The sequence below is a fragment of the Lagenorhynchus albirostris genome, chromosome 21, assembly GCF_949774975.1.
Source record: "Lagenorhynchus albirostris chromosome 21, mLagAlb1.1, whole genome shotgun sequence".
In the NCBI taxonomy this organism is placed as follows: Eukaryota; Metazoa; Chordata; class Mammalia; order Artiodactyla; family Delphinidae; genus Lagenorhynchus; species Lagenorhynchus albirostris.
The window spans coordinates 11,217,853-11,235,812 of NC_083115.1; the positions used below are offsets into that span (position 1 = coordinate 11,217,853).

At 33.6% G+C, this 17,960-nt stretch overlaps 1 protein-coding gene across 1 annotated transcript in view; it reads right to left on the reverse strand.

Annotated features, from left to right (window-relative positions):
- Window positions 1–664: 664 nt before the first annotated feature.
- The window catches only part of WRN (WRN RecQ like helicase), a 134,263-nt gene continuing 116,967 nt past the window's right edge, over window positions 665–17,960 (reverse strand). The window contains exons 28-35 of the mRNA XM_060136512.1: window positions 17,113–17,188; window positions 16,772–16,884; window positions 14,553–14,667; window positions 13,484–13,615; window positions 10,915–11,077; window positions 7,444–7,658; window positions 4,040–4,171; window positions 665–1,434 (exon numbers count right to left, since the gene is read on the reverse strand). Coding sequence (XP_059992495.1) covers window positions 1,315–1,434; window positions 4,040–4,171; window positions 7,444–7,658; window positions 10,915–11,077; window positions 13,484–13,615; window positions 14,553–14,667; window positions 16,772–16,884; window positions 17,113–17,188 — 1,066 coding nt within the window. The 3' untranslated portion in view covers window positions 665–1,314. The remainder of the gene's footprint in view (window positions 1,435–4,039; window positions 4,172–7,443; window positions 7,659–10,914; window positions 11,078–13,483; window positions 13,616–14,552; window positions 14,668–16,771; window positions 16,885–17,112; window positions 17,189–17,960) is intronic.

A 17,960-nucleotide genomic window follows, 5' to 3' on the forward strand; every position in this document is an offset into this window, starting at 1 on the left:
ACGTCACATATTCAATAGGAGTTACCTTCTGGAAAGGGGCTGGTAATGGGATGTGGGGAAACGGGAATATGGGGGACTTTAATGTTTTAAGTATAGCTTGAATGCTTTACAAAGAATATTCATTCACGTATTATTCATAACAAACTAAGAAAAGAAGTAAATATAAAAAGGCTTGGCAGGGGACTTCCCTGACGGTCCAGTGGTTAAGACTCCGCACTTCCACTGCAGGGGGCATGGGTTTGATCCCTGGTCAGGGAACTAAGATCCTCCATGCCGCACAGTGCGGCCAAAATCAATCAATCAATAAATAAAAGGCTTGGCAGGATACATGAAAGGGGTTAACTGATTACCTACCAGTGGAACTTTTGTGATTTTTTTTTTCACTTTTCTGGATTTTCTAATTCTTCTACGGCAAACATATATTTCTTCTTTATTCATGACAATTATTTTTATTTATAAAAAAGTCAATTAAATGCCATATGGTGAACTGCTTAAAGTTATATCAACTATGATTTACCCAATTCAGTGTCAGTATGTGTTTTGTATATTTCAGTTACATGTGCTACATAAAAAGGTATTAGAATCAAATTCTGACATCATCAAAAATTAAAGGTGCTCAAAGTAATTCAGTATATGAAAGTTTAAAATACATATCTTTATAATATTCAGTACTAAGGACTTTTTATTATTATTTGAAAAATAATAGAAATCGTATATAACATACAAAGTGCATAGTTGTCTAGCGTAATTGGTCTCCTTTGTTTTATTCTTTCCTCTACACAGAACCCGAAATGTTTCATTTTCACTGGTCTGGTCCACTAATATCATTTTAAAATGTGTATAAGAGTTTCTTCTAACAATAGAAAAAACAATTTGTAAAATAACTATGCGTTCTTCATTTATAAGACAGAATTTTGGTAATACAGGAATATTACATATCACACACATGATCACTTACAACTGATAATCTGTTATCTATATTAAATCACCGCACATTACATATTCCAAACATACTGCTGAAGTAAGTAAAGAGATTAGAAAACAGGGCAGTAACATGATTTCTTAAAGCAATCTCGTAGGAAACTAAGATTCTGTTCTATGAGGTACTCACTCAGGCTCTCAGAAGACTCAACTTTATGTGAATTGCAAAAGGCTGTTTTAAGACACCAGCTGTTCAATAAATAGATGAGTTTTACTTTGAGATTAGAATAATTTTTAAACAAAAATATTACTCCCCACTGTTTTCAGAAATGAAATACAGCTTCCCTGTTATAACACAGCAAGACACACATAATTCCTCTGGCAGTTGCCAGTTTAACTAAAAAGACCCTTCTTTTTAGTTTTGGCCGTTGATTTCTTGCTGGCATCAGGTAAGGTCTCATTTCTTTTGGCAAACCACTCAGGTAATTTTCTCTTTGAGGTTTCAGACGAAGTCTATAGGAAAGAAAGAGAGAGAAAAAAAATATATATATATATATATTTGTACTGCTGAAAATGTGTCTCAGTTGCAAAGTAACATAGGTTATTGAATATACACCCACAAGCCTTCCCTTTCCAAATAAAACAAAATAATGAGATCTACAGAATTTATTTCTGGATCCAAAAATAAACACATGAGAGACAAAATCAACTATATCATTTTTTTAGGCAATTACCTGCCATCCTGTTAACCTATTTTTAGACACTCAAGTGTAGACTCTCATTTGGAAAGGAAAGAACTGGATATTATTTCAGATCTATGTCCCATGGTGTATTTGCTTTAGCTTGGCCAAAATGGTGAATTTAATGTTCCAAGAAAGGCATCTGCCTAAGCATGTGTACACACACACACACACAGAGTTATATTAGGCATTTAAAAAAGCATACAACTTGTACATCTACAGTGGTAGACAGACTAGGAGAGTGGTTCAAGCATCATCAGGACCTTGCAGAGTTGCTGAGACATAACAGGTACTCAAAAAACATTTGCTGAATAAATGGAAAAAAAAAAAAAGGGTTCTGTTTCATAGACTCTTTTGAGAATCAGCTAAAAACTAGAGGTCCACTTATGAGAAAAAAAGACAAACGTACACATGCACGATATTTTGCCTAATTTTAGGGGACCTGTGCACCAAATGAAGCTTCAGAACCCTAGTTAAAGGTCCCTGAAAACAAAATTAAACCCAAAGGCAGTGGTTGTGTACTTATATTATCTGTACATTAAATTTTAATAGGTAACTTAATACCTATTAAAACTTTTAATAGGTAAGTTCTATAAGCTCAAAATGGTATTAATTTGTGTCATCTCAGCTTGAACTCTAGCTCCTTAAACCAACATGATGGAGAAATCATTCTAACATGACTATACTTTGGAATCTGGGAGAGTTAATTTATTTATTGGAACTATTTGAGGGCTTTAAGGTAAGGTGGTCTCATCTAAGTTACAATGTGTCTGTTAGCCTAAGGTATACCAGTATAATTTATTCCATTTCAAGAATGAAGACTACATCTATGAATTGTTCGTTAACTGCTTGCTATGTTTTATTATGTTTTCTGTGTTTAACAGTGGCTTCAAAATATTTAAAGGTGGGAAAAAAAATAAAAACTCCTTGACAAAAAACTGTGTGACCTTATATTTTTAAAAGGTAAAAGCTGTTAGCTATTCCAACTTAAATAAATCCAGTGCCAAAGAAAGGGCTATTCACACTTTAGCAAAAGCTAAAGAAAAAAACCAGCCAAGATAGCAACTTTTCTCCCAGGCACCTATTTCCTCACAGGGAAGAGAAGACCAAGAGAACAGATGAGATTTATACACACTGTATGATACTACAATGTTTGACTTAGAAATAATAAGTATTAGGGATATAAAGTGGCACGGATAAAAGGCATTTGGGTAGAGATGAAATTGGCCCAGAAATACTCTTCCCCCCAGAATTTTATTATCAAAATTCCTTGCAGCCACAGACAACTATCATTGCTTGCAATTAGAGTTTAAGGGCAACTGGAGGAAGGAAACCAGTTAAAATTATAACAAAGCCAAAAAGTAAAACAGAGTACAAGATCCGAACAATAACAGAGCCAAGGAAAAAACCTGAAGTCCTGTTGTAGCCGTAGCCGAATACTATGGAATAAGCAGGGACTTTAAAACCAGACAGGCTCTGTGATGACCTAGATGGGTGGAATGGGGGAGGAGGGGTGGGAGGGAGGTCCAAGAGGGAGGGGATATATGTACACATATAGCTGATTGACTTCGTTGTACAGCAGAAAGTAACACAACATTGTGAAGCAACTATACTCCAATTAAAAATAAATATAAATAAATAAAATAAGCCTAAGTAACTTAAAAAAAAACAGAACTAGGTTTGAGCTCTAACTGAGTCACTTGCTACATGTATGACCTTATGAATGTTATTAAAGCCTTGATTTCTTCACACAGAAAAAGAGAATAATAGTATATAATACTGGATCACTGGATTATTTGGAGAGTTACAAAATATCAAAACACATCCTGATTTATTCTTGGTATTCATTAATTGGTAGCTAATATCATTTCAGGTCTTTTATCTCCTATAACATTTTTATATTGATAGAATATGATATTCAGCATTTATCCTATCATTATAAAAATGAGCTTATTTCATTGAGAAAGGGGTAAAACACTTGCTTACACTGAATGTATCTTTTGAGTCTCAACAATAAGTATCTGGAGGACTTTAATTATGAGGTCTAATAACAGAAACAACGCTTTTCAGTGACTATTTCCTTCATTAGTAGAAGGCTAAAATTCCCAGCAATCATAATAAAAATTTAAGTAAGTATTTACTTAAATTTAAGTAAGTACTTACTTGGTACTCCAAGTTCTATTAATAAGCCACTATCATTAAGTTGAGAATATAAAACGTTAACTCATTTGCTGATTATATGTACCCATATATATGTAAGCAAATACGTACATTATATTTGCATTTAATTTCATCTAAAAACTAAGATAAATCTAGGTATATTAGTTATCAAGCATAATATATTTGTCATGAAAACTATTTTATTAAATCAATTTTACCTGTAAGTGAGAATCTACAAAGAAATCTTCAATTTTGGGATCGCTGAATGGCTGATTCCAGGAAGTTAGTTTTAGTGAATTTCTGTGACTCTCATCTTCCTGTGAAGAATCACAAGAATGTTTTCCATCAACCTTTAAAATTTGGGGGGAATACGAAATAGTTACTACATGCACTATTTCCTTAGGAGAAAAACAAACTATGCCTAAAAAAGCAAAGCTTAAGAAAATTCATATTATTCTGAGGTACTCAATTTTAACAATGATTATAATAATATTACCCCCCCAGCATTTTTCCTGAGTATCTTAAAGTAGTTTATAAAAATGCTGTTTGTTTTAATTTATAATGAAACTCAGTGGCAGGGCATGAGACCTCTCTCTCTCTCTCTCTCTCTCAGGCAGTCAAGAAAAATAAGATGGAAAAAAGTGACATATGAGGAGAGGGTTCTGGGAAGATGGTGGCAGCAGCAGCATAGTTTTTTAATCTCTCTGAATCCCAGCATTAAAACAGATAGAATTAGGGAGCAAAACCAAAAATTCATCATCTACATTTACAAAGAAACTAAGTTTATTAAAGGTATCCTCAGGAAACTGAAACTACAAGCATGTGAGGAAAAACCACCAACAGCCCTAAGACCTGCATGGTACAGCATCTGTGTGGGACAAAGCAGAGGCAGGCAGTGAGGTGCCTGAGAACAGGAGAACCGAACAGCCCACAGGTATACGCTGGAAAGGTTTCTTTGAGAACAGCATCTGAAAAGTGGGAGTGCCTTTGCCCAGCCCAACAGCAGGAGATGGAAAAGGGTCCACAGCAGTGTCTTAAGTGACTAGAGAGCTGGCACCTATGAACTCCCAGGTGAAGGCCTGACACTGAGAACTGCTGGGGTTAAATCAAAATCAAGCAGGACGGGTATAATAGAGGCAAAGGGAAGAGAAAGCCCAAGTAAAAGCAGAACGGGGTATGTCATAAACCAAGTTTCCCTATTTTGAATGCTACACAAAAACAACAGGAGAGCTCTGGGAACTTGGAAAAACTATCCTGAAGCATGCCATCTTTTGAAAGTGCAGGAAAACTAATGTCACACAAAAAGGAGCAACAGGAAGTTATGAGGTCAAATCTGACACCGACTTGCTAAGATATAGAAAACTGTAACCTCCTAAAATGAGCTGGAAAACATTAAGAAAATAATTCAAAACAAACATCATAAATTAAAATCAGAAAAATTGAAAAGTGAGGGGAAAAGCTCTGGAAAGAATTAGAAATAAAAGAAAAAATTATACAAGTGAATATTAAACTATAAAGAACATAGCAATAAATACAACAGATTGTGTCCAAACAGAAATAGAAGGTGAAAAAGAAGAAAAGTTTAATTTAAAGAGAAATGAAAAGCCAAAAAGAATTCATGAGAAGTGACAGATATTGTAGCTCAGTAAAGAAAGAAGATCCAACATATAGAGAGCAGAAATCCGTTAAGAAGAACTACAAAGCAATGGGACAAAAATACTGAAAAGTAAAATTTTAAAAAACTTCCTGAAATAAACAAAAATTTTAAATCTACAATTTAAGAAAACTTTCCAGAAATAAAAAAAAACTACACATTTAAAGAATCCACTGTGTACCTTCGTATATTGAATCAGAACTACCATTATCAAGACATAATCTTCCTCCAGTAAACATAGGCATGACTGAGCTTCTATCTTAACCTCAGTCACAATAGATGTAAACCTAACAATGCATCAACTAATAAGAAGAATTTGTTTTGACATTATTTTTTATCAGAAGCCTCATAATCATAAGATGAAATAGACTAAGGGATACAATCCAGGTCAGTAGAGAAGATGAAGGTTAACACATGAAGGATCCTGAAACCAGGCCTCCAACAGACTCTACAGTGTTCAGAGTAGCTTTCTATACTGCAAGGCAGACGAAAGAAAAACACTTTGGCTGGCTCACTCACCCCTTAATCTACTTCCTAGCCCCCATATTCTTGTTCCCCTAAATGGGGAAAAAGAAAAGGCTGAATCCGGTAGGCTTAATTTCCACCCACCCCCCACAAAATACCCCCACTCTTTTTTCAGAATATGATGTTATTTCAATAGGAGGAAAGCAATAATATTAATGTGTGGTTATAACAGTATTTCACTATAAATGTGCTTCAATATTCAGGAAAAATAACAAGTTACACCTTTTCCTATTGACATATACAGTTGGGAAAAAAATAAGGTCTTAGGCACCTGGTATAGATTTCAGAAATAAAAGGCTGGGAATAGCAGCCAAATTTCACTACCACCTGCCCAACGTGTACCTCCTTTAATGCCCTTTTTTTTTAACAACTTTATTGGAGTATAATTGCTTTACAGTGGTGTGTTAGTAATGCCCTTCTTAGAGCTAATTCAATTGCCAAAATAATGTAAAGAATTCCAGTTAATAAAATTTCATTAGGTTATCTAGTACATGACTATATACAAATCTAACTGAAGGACAGAATTTTAAAACATCAGTTCCTCTTACTTTTTAAGCTATTGAGAAAAGGAGGTTAACTGTTGGAAATCCTATAAAGATTACTTAGAACTGAAATAAAGTCCCTAATTCTCTAATATAAATAGTAGCAACCACCTGCCACCATGCTGAATTTATCATCTAGGAACTAAAGTAATTTTTGAGTTAATTATAATTTTCACAAACTTTTATCATGGAACTATAGACCTGGAAGATATTAAAGGTCAAATTTTCAAGTCTTTGCAATCATTTAGTAGAGTCACAATGTCAAAGAATAGTTATTCTCTGATGACTATTTATTTATCTCATATAACACACAGAGCAATAATATTCAAAGCATTTGATTTTAATAAAATATACCGTGTAAAAATAATACTAAACTCATGGTCTTTCTCTGATCATGCAAAAGTGCACTGGGATATGGCCAGGACCATGAGCAACAATTATCCTTGTACCTGAGAGATTCACTATAACAGGAACAGAGCCTGAGGAGTAACAGAATGACAGACAAATTCCAATATCTGGGGAGGTATATATCATAGAATTTGGTCTTATTTTCATTAACCACATAAACTACCATATGCTTACAGCCAATATTAAATAGGTATCTATAAAAGAAAGAGAATTTCCAGACTATATAGTCAATATAAGGTAGAGGTAAAATTTAAGCTGACATTCCCATACAATAAGCTAAATAGATGGACTATATTCCTCTTTTCCCGGTGTTTAAAAAATCTCTTTTCTCAGATCGGATTTATGAAAAGCAACGGAAATACAGCACCGAGATTTTCTAAAAAGTAACCTTCTATCAGAATTTATAACAGTTCAAAAAATACAGCATTCTGGTATTAAGATATGCAAATTGAACGATCTGACACTACATGAAAATTCTACATATAATTAACACCTTGGTATTAGTGCCCACTTCTTCCTTCTTTCTCTTAGAATTTGAACAGCTCTCTTCAGAGTTGGGGAAACATCTCTTTTTGCTGGAATCACATGAAGACTGGCATAGCATCCTGTTTTCGCAGCCTTTTTCCAGGATCTCAGTTGCCATGTAGATAAGGTAGGTGTCAATGTTTTCAGGAACATACATTCTAATTAGTTTAATTTTATTTGTATCTGTAAAGGATGAAAAAAAAAGATTTAAAAATAAATTACACAGAACACTGCAGAAAACCTATGAGCTGGAAATAGTGACATGTTTTGTAGAAAGGAAGGAGGAAGGTGGCCAAAGAAAATGTTCCTCTTTCAAACGCCTATCCCCTTACAGAACAGAAATGGAGTAAAACATGTCCCCTCACTCCTGCACCACCTGCACCCCTGCTTCCAAGACCCAGAGTCAGGTCAGGCTATCGACTCTGCTTAACTTTTGTTTCAAACCGTCTTTTGAGGGCTGCCCTGAGAATCAAAACCACCATCCACAGAAATTCCAAATATCAATTATAAGTTAATTTTTTGAAAATAATTTAGCCTTAAAATAGAAGCTAATCATACTTGTAAATAAGATGCTAATAAAAAGGATTCTTTCAATGGCTATCGAAGCATAACAAAACACATCAACTATTTAAAATGCCTATTATTTAAATAAGTTTTCTGGGAAAGATATTTTATTTTCAGATCTTATTTGCCCTAACTTTCCACACAAGTAAGTGCTGAAAATATCTATTGGAGAGTGAAATAATGAGCACCGCCTGCATTCTTTCAGTGCTTAGAAGAGATCATATTACCCCTGCTTTTGTGGCAGGTCCCTTGGAAGCCACCCTTAATTTTCTAGTTACATGCACATAAATAATGAAAGAACAAAATTATTAAAAATACTTTCCAGGTACCTCATTAAATACTTTGCTTCATTTATTATTAAGCATAGTTAGAATCTCAACTCCATAAAAAAAGCAGCTTAAAGTCATGTAAACATGGAAGAAGCTAAAAGAATAAAAAGGTACAGAATTCCTTAAAATATTGTTACAAGGACAAAACCTACTTAGCAAATAAGATAGCATGAAAATAATAGATATAATTTCTCAATTCACAAATACTCTATTTTTAAGATTAAGATTATGCCATAATAAAATATAGAAAATTCTCAATTCAAGATTGTGCAAAATTTAAATGCCAACAAACTTGTTCATTAAAACACCAAATTACGTGATATGGCTACAGTTAAGTAAAAGGTGAAATATCATATCTGAATCATTAGTATGGCATAGATATCTTCATTTCTTATTATAATTTATAACTCAACAATGTTTCCTCCAGTAAGAGAACAAATAGTTTTTTATTAAGGAAAAATACAAATTCAAAAATACAATTTCACATCAATAAATGATATATTACAGACTATAACCATACAATCAAAACAAATAAAGTTTAGAGCTCATGATACTTATCTTTCTCAATTTTGGCTTTGGAAGTAAATTACAATAATATATTTTTTCGTATTATTTGTACAACCTATATACAGTGTATTGACAGATAAAATAAGTGTTTAATAAGTATAATTTAAATTCCATTGTTCTCTGGAATTTCAATTTAATATTTAACTGAATGAAAATTTATTTGCTATACTCAGTGTATAATAGTAAAGACAATAGGGAAAAGGGAAAAAAAGTGCACAAACTCAGAGAATACTGCATACTATCAAACAGCTCATCAAAGATATATCTTTCTCTAAATCCTGAGAGACAATACATACATAAAGGAAAAAATAATTCTAGGGTATTAAAATCAAGAAGGCATCTGAGTCTTTGACTTTCTCTAAAATACTATTTCATTCTGCATTGGAGAAAGAGAGGTTTTATACAATCCCAATTCTAACCCTGCAATTAATTACTGTTGTCCTTCCTCTTCCTTAATTTCTAGCAAAATGGTTGCTGAAGTTAGAAAAACTGGAGAATGACCAGGAGAGCTTGCTGGCTTCCTCACAAGATGACTCACAGCTAAGTGACCCTGGATATTTTATCGCAGTACAGGATTTGGCCCTCACGTTTTCAGATTTACAAACCTACTTTAACCTTAATAGAGCCACATTAACCAAGCTCACAAAATGCCAATTCATTAATTTCCAATTATGAATTCACAACTATCATATAGACAAGTACCCAGAATAGCAAGACTAGAGCATATTTTCCCTATAGACAGACCTACACGGGAAATCAAATCATAACCAGAAAGCTGTGATACAGAAGCAGAATTAGTTGTTAAGGTATCTCCCTCAAATAAGATCTTGACATAAGCTATCAACAGGCCCTAAAAACACTTGGAAGTCTCATTGACCAGGATTAGAAATTGCATATTTCTTTCCTTTAAATAGTTGGCAGTACAACTTTAACATGGTACAGTAAAAAGAGAAACTTCGGTTTCCTGGAACTAACTTAGAGGACCACTGCCCAAACTTGCCTCTGTCTCTCTCCTTGCCTCCAAGGTTGAGCAATGGAAGGAGAGATGGAGGTATCCTTCAGTCGAGTCTTGCTCAAGCCTAGAACAAATGCCGCCTTCGAAGGTGACTTAAATACCTTTGTTCTGATCAGTTAAGTATAGTATTAATTGTGATCTGTTTTCCCTTACTTCTAAATCTGGGGGGAGAACTGTATACTCGTTTCTGAGTGGGAAAGAATTTGAGGTAATAAGTTTAACTATTTGCACTGCCGCTTTGGAGATAAGGCTTTTTGTACGTCCACTGCTCTGTCCCAACAGTCAAAAAAAACATCAGATTTACTGAATTATAACACACCTAGTTTACATTTGTACATTAGGGTGTGAAAGTCCTTCTAATCCACCTCATCTTTACTTTTGTAAAAAAGGGATCATAACTTTAAAATAGGCATATTTTTAAATTTTCTGCAAGGCAAACAAAGGGGCTTGATCTCCTTGAGCACAGTTGAGGTTCTGTAGCAAAGTGACAGGAGAAAACCCTTCTACAAGGGGCCCAAGAGAACTCAGTCCATCCCTTCAATGCCACAGTGCCTGACACTATTGACTGTATTGATGAGAAAGGCTACTTAGGTAAAACCAGTGACAGGGAATCAGAAAAAAACTAAGTCAGTGAGCTATGGGGAATGAATGTGTTTTTTTCAAGTGATGAAGTAGAAATTAGAAAAGGATGAAAGAGCACTGTTTGGGGGATGGGTGTGGAAGTTGTAACCTGAAGCTGAAAAAAAAAGCCAGAATTTCTCAGACTCAGACTTCTCTCTGAGTGATAATGGGAAGAAAGGTTGTTTTTCTAAAACAATAAAAAGCATTACAAAAGTAAAGTTTTCATAGTAGCATAAAGGGTTAATGCGATCAGAGTGAAAAATATTAGTGGATTGCTTGTTTACTTCATCTGGGTTCAATGACTCAAGTCATTAAGGCTGCAGACCAAGGTCATGGTTATCACCTGAGTTGATGGGAGGGTTTCGGATAACATCAGCAATAATCTTCTGAATCTCTGGAGTCAGACCTGCTCGCTCCATATCGAGTGGGTAGCCAGCTTGCACCGCTTGGGACAAGTGCATGCCAACTGCTGCGAGAGGCAGAATCCTGTTCTCAGCTACACTCTTCTAGAGAAATAGCAGCAAAACAACCAGTGAGTTTTTTTTAAGTTTCCACTGTACTGTATAGAAATACAAGGTTCAAAACCTTCAGGTAGTAAATGTTCACTGAGAAATAAACAGTGGACTAAACCTTCATTTAAATTTCTCATTTTAACTAATTCTTTAAAATGACTCACATGCTAGAACTCCACAGTTGCTACTTTTTATACTTATTATATTGAATAAAGCAAAATCACCCAGGTTTAGCTAAGAAATCAATCCTCATCCCTCTGTAATTATTCACCTTAAAAACCTATTAGTGACAGAGAGTAGTCATTCTACGTAAGTCTAATAGCTGCCACAACCTTTTAAAAATACAGTAAACTGAAACCCAATAATGTATATACTTGAAATAACACACGGTACTTCAGTTACATGAATTTCCAGGAAGACAAATCATAAAATGCTTAGCAATAACATAAGGCTCCAAATGTACTCTAGAAAAGGTTCTCAAGAAGAGTTTAAAAAGTGCTTTAAATTGGCTCTATTCATAAAATAATAATAACCACAATTTACAAGTGGCTGTCATCATTTGCCTAGCATTGAATTTAACATGAATTGTGCTAAATTAAGGACACTGTTACATATTTATGTAGCTTTTAAACAAATGTAGCTCCAAATCCATTTAAGATGTCTGTTAGATAAAACATTCTTTTAAACATTCAGAAAGTTTAGTCACTCAGCTCAAAATTATTTCATGACACTCTTTTTTAACACACCTTGAAAGTCTGAATTTGGACTGTATTTGTATGAATGCTGATATTTTCACAAAATAGAGCATTTAAAGCAATATTTTCATCCTTCAAAGGAAGGTTTTAAGTTACTTTCACTAAATGTCTACACTTTTTCTACTAGAAGATGTGTACCATGTGTGCATAATGTCAGGGTTATTTGATACCAGGCATCGTATTACCTAATTGTATTATTCCTCCTGATTAATTAGTCCTTAGGCATGTTTAATTTTGTGGGTAACTGGCAAGACCCCCTCAGACTCCTAGGATGTACAGATAATTACACCACAATATTTCACAATAATATACAACCAAATAATAGCAAAAGACACAAATGAAGATATACCACTCCTCACATTTTTAACCATGAATATGTAATATAATACATGAAACTTCATATCCTGGCTAAGTATGAGAATACAATTTATTTTAAAAATTTGGAGGCTATTCCATATTTTCTTAGTAATTATATACAGTTATACCATACATATTTGGTCAAATTGTGTTTATACAAGCATGTTTTACATGTACATGTAAGTTACTGTTTAAATAAGAGAATGAACTTAAAATTCCTATTTACCATGTAATATGTTTCAAAAATAGTTCAATGGAATTATTTGGTTCTTTGTGTAATGGCTTTTGTACTTTTAATTAAGGAGTTTGGCTATGTAAGTAGAACATATATTAAGTGACTACAATAAGCTATGGACTGTTTATTCTTATTTATATTGGATATTAACCAGAATAGAAAGTGTGTAACACAGCCTAGTGGATGGAGACACAGAACAGGAAAAGCAGGCCCTGGACCATACAGCCTAATCTAAACCAATTTAACATCAGAGAGGACAGGAATGCAAATTAGTGAAACTTAGCTGGAAGCCTCATTCTGTCCCTATTCCACTAAGATATCCTCTTCATTTTGTATATTTAAAAACTCTCAACAGCCTTAAGGACTTATGCCAAAACAATGAAGAAACATTAAGCATGGCCATTTTTCACAGTAATCAGATTTTTTTCAAAGAGCATCAAGCAGACATGGTTAAAAAAAAAACAGAACATTACACTAGAGGAGATAGAGTGAAAAGCAAGTTTGTTATTTTTTTTAACTTATTTCTAGCTTCTTCGACATCCTTCAGAGATATTCTATGCACTTTTGTATACATACCCAAGGATATGTGAATATATAAGCATGCAAATACATATACATACACATTTATGTATGTTTTTCACAGTGCTATGCATCTTCCTTTTTTTACTTAACAATGTATCTTGGAGATTATCTCTTATCAGTACATACAGTAATCGTTTTTTAACTATTAATCCCATTAAAAAAAATGGAGTCTTAAAATATGGCTGCTCCAATATCCCTAAGCTATAAATGCGTTTATCAGTACCTCTGATACAACCTCTATAAGATAATCATGGTCAAACTATACTTGCTGTTTTTACTTAATTAACAGAAAAGGGCTTAGCAGAAAAAGCAAATGACATTTTGTTCTAAAATTAATTATAAAATGAAACCACATAAAATATTCTAGGATTAGAAGAAATGTATCCCAAGTCTCAACTTTGATATTGAAAAGCTGATAAAACACGTTTAGATAAACTTAAAACTTCCCTCTAACTTGAAAGTAACACTTACCAAACACATTTTCTTTTCTTGGAATAAAGAATATGTGATGGCTGCAGACTGTGAAAGTGAGTTTGCTTTATTTTTCACCACCAGACTTTTCTTCTGTTCTTCTTGTGGTTTTGTACTTGAAAAGAGGTCTGTCTACAAAATTTTAAATGTAGCACAAATGATCAAAAATAATATCAATATAATGATTGATAGAATATCAACATGATCATTAGCTATTAGCGAAAAAAATAACATAAATAAAACCTCTAAGGAACAGCTCCAAATTCCCTTTTTATGAGGAGCTCAAAAAGTTTTTTTAATTTTTTACATATTGATTTTAAAAGGTAAAATAAGGCTAGAGGGAATAAGTTTTGAATAAAATATTTGTAATTACAAACATGGTTGTAAAACTAGAAATTCCTAGTCTTCCCTTTAAGCCAATAAGAGGGACTAAAAATGAACTATAATGTGGACCACTCTGCCTCTAAATTAGTCCCCTAATCCCCCAGAAGTGAATAGTGAATGAATGAATGAAGCTTTTATTTCTATCTACATTTGAAAGTAAAATAATTTCTTAGTCTAAAATACAGTACTTATTCAGATTTAAAAACGAAACCTCTCAACAAAATAAACCAACATAAGCAGGTTTGACAACTATTACTTCAGAATCATCTTAAAAATTAGGTAACTAGTGGTTATCAGTGGGGAGAGAGGTGGAGGAAGGGGCAAGATAGGGGAAGGGAGTTAAGAGGTACAAACTACTGGGTATAAAACAAATAAGTTACAAGGATGTAATGTACAGCACAGGGCATATAGCCAATATTTTATAATAACTTTAGAGTATAATATATAAAAATATTGAATCACTATGTTGTACATCTGAAACTAATATAATATTGTAAGTCAACTATACTTCAATTTAAAAAAATAGGTAATTAACATGTTTTTATAACGGATTTACTACAGAAACTATCTGATTCATTTTCTAAGTGTCCAGCATAGAAATGAAAAATGCTGCTTTTGAAGGGTGTTTTGTAATTGTCAAAAAAAGTTTATTCTCTCAGAGCTCCTGCAAACCATAGTATTTTACCTGAAGACTATTTATTTGACAGAAATGTTTGATGACTTCCAACAGAGGGGCCAACATTCTGGCTTTGCCTTCAGAAACACCATCGATCCTTTTCACATTTTGAACTGTAGTAGGTCTGTCGTTTAAAAAAATTAAAGTCAAGAAACCACTGAAACGTTACCACTCCAGCAACACAGCTAATAGATATTTAGCTTCAATACTAACACTCAATAAACATGGATTTTTTTCCAGCAACCAAAAACAGTGTATAAAACAAGTAATTGTGTTTTATGATTCTTAGAGGACAACTAAGAGGCTAAGAAACTCAGAAGAAAATCTTTCATTATTTACAAAGTTTTTACCTGTAACAATAAACTAGCTAACTAACTACTTCAGGCTTTTAATAGTTCTTATTGTATCCAATATGAAGAGAATGTCTGATGTCTTCTTTCTAAAAATCTGCCAATCTAATGATTACTCCTTTTCCTTTAAATATCTTCACTGAATATTAAAATGTGGTCTTTGGATATTTATTTATTTGTTTATTTATTTATTTATTTATTTATTTTTTTTTTTAATCAATTAGTTTATTTATTTTTGGCCGTGTTGGGTCTTCGTTGCTGCACGCCGGCTTTCTTTAATTGTGGTGAGTGGGGGCTACTCTTCATTGCTGTGCATGGGCTTCTCATTGCAGTGGCTTCTCTTGTTGCGGAGCACGGGCTCTAGGCACGCAGGCTTCAATAGTTGTGGCACGCGGGCTCAATAGTTGTGGCTCACGGGCTCTAGAGCGCAGGCTCAGTAGTTGTGGCACACAGGCTTAGTTGCCCCACAGCATGCGGGATCTTCCCGGACCAGGGCTCGAACTCATGTCCCCTGCATTGGCAGGCGGATTCTTAACCACTGCGCCACCAGGGAAGTCCCTGGATATTTATTTTTAATGAAATAATTATTATAAGGTATATGCACTATGTAACATTATTAGAAAATTCTTCTCTAAAGTAACATCTCTTGAATGAAATTTAGCAACAGAAACAATTTTTGAAAAGGAAGTATACAAGATGAGTACAATCACCAAGCAACAATTCTTTGGAAATAATTTCTTCGAAATATTTATTGACCACCTAGTGATTATTAGGCATTGTGCTAGGTACTTTGGAAAACACAAAAAGATGAGGAATATAACATCTTCATCACAGAGTTTAAAATCTAGAAGACACATATACATGAATACCAATAATAACAAAAAAATAAAGCATTATGTAATAAGTGCCATAGAATCATCTTTTAAATTTACATTTCAAAGTCCTTTATGAATTCCACAGAGGAATCACTTTGCTGATAAGAACATGGAAGGCTTCATGGAGCAAATAACAATAAAGCCAGATCTTAAAGGATTTCCTAATAGGAGTTTTGGGAAATCAAGGAAACTACAAGTCAGAAGCAACATTGTAAATAAGTATATTGAAGTTGAAAAGGAGACAAACAAATGGTAAACCATCTAGGTAAGATTAAGCATTAAAATTCTGTGACTCAGATGGAAAAGAAGGTTTAAGTCCATAAATGGAAGGCCTTGAATTGTGGGCTAAATAAGTTAAGACAGTGGGAAACTAGTTAAGCAGAAGTACAACATGATAAAGATTAATTTGGTATTCATATATCAGAGGTATTTGGTATTCATATATCATATTCATATATCAGAGAGAGAGAGAGGCTGAAGAAAGAAAGAGTAACTAGTTAGAGGCTTTTGCAACAGTAAAAGGATAATGGTCTGAACTACCATGGTGTCACTAAAAAAAGAAAAGCATAGACAGACACAGAAGAAACACTGAAATGAAAAAGTCTAAAAACTATATAATAAGAGAAAGATGGGAATATATGTTAGAAGAGTAACAGTAACATCAGAGGTATTAAACAGGCGTGACTAGGAACATGATAGTATGACTAACAAAAATAAGGAATTCAGAAGGAAGAGTTTTGGCATTTGCATGAAATGCATGTACGGAGGGTTGGTGGGTAGTGAGTTAGATTTTATATACACTGGATCTGATTGCTGAAAACAGTTGGTTTCATGTGGGACTAAAGCTCAGTGAAGAAACAGACCATTGGCAGCAACATGGGAGATTTAGGAACCACCTCCTGGATGTGACTGCTGGAGCCATAGTCATATTATCGCTAAATGATGTATTTTACAAATCTATTATGTTAGAAGAAAATAAGTTAGAAATATGTAAATAGTTTACCTCATTTGGGCCATATCCACCAGTATCTTATTTGTTGCCAGAATAGCTGGAGGAACATTCATTTTATTGGCATGTTTCTGCCTAGCTTCCACCAATTTGCCATATAATGTAGTCTGAACGAAAAGCAAAGAAACAACATTTGTTTAAATGTACTTAGAAAAATCCAGCCCTTTATTTTTAGAGCTTCAGATATTACATTTCCCCCTTAGGATGAAAAATGAACTGTATCTTAGACTCTTAGCTAAAGAACAATTTTTTAAATACTGGCAAGAGAATTTTAAGCATGCATAGACTCATAACTATCTTCTCAAAAACGAACTGCCGTTTTACAAAAGCCATACCTGAGTCTCCTGCTCTTTGGCTGAAATAACAGGTTCTGAGGACTTGTAATATTTTCCTGGTGATGGCACCATGATGCTAAAACATTTAAAAGAAAAGAAATAATAAAAGCTTTTCTTTCTCCAAGTTCACTTTTTATTTTGCCCCCAGAATGAGAATATCTTTCCAAATCAATATTAACATTTATTTGTCACAATACCAGTAAGGCAACTATTACTTAAATGACAGCCTAGATTTTAAACATTTTGTATCAAATACATTCATTATAGAGGTAAAGTTAAAACTATGATTTGAGTCAATCACAAAATTGGTGCAATTAAGAACAGCATTTGCCTCCTCCTCCTCAATCAAATACTTTGAAAGAAAATACTCCTTATCTATACCAAAGTAAAATTTTTTCTAACCAAGAATGATACAATCTATAATTCTTCTCGTGATAGCACTATTTTTTGGCTGTTGAAGAACATTAGCATGGAATTAATCAAATTATTCACATTTTTCTTCAGAATCAAACTAAAAAAAAATAAGCCAAAAGGAGTAATTTTGCCTTTGACGCCTCGAAAGAAGAATTTAAAACACCCAATTAGTAATTAACATGGTATGAAAGGCGCAAGACAGCAAACTAGATAGAAAACCAGGTTTTACAAGAGGCAACTTCACGGATAAATTAATTATAAAGAGGAAAAGTTACAAAAATGAAATTGTATAGAATAGCCTATGTAAAAGGTGTCAAATTTAAATAAATTTCTGCTTTTGGGGGGGAAAGAGAAGAACATGTTTGATATTTAAGAAATGTTTATAAATTTCCCTGTTTCAAGAATTAAAAATTTACAGTGTAAAGTAAGACTTC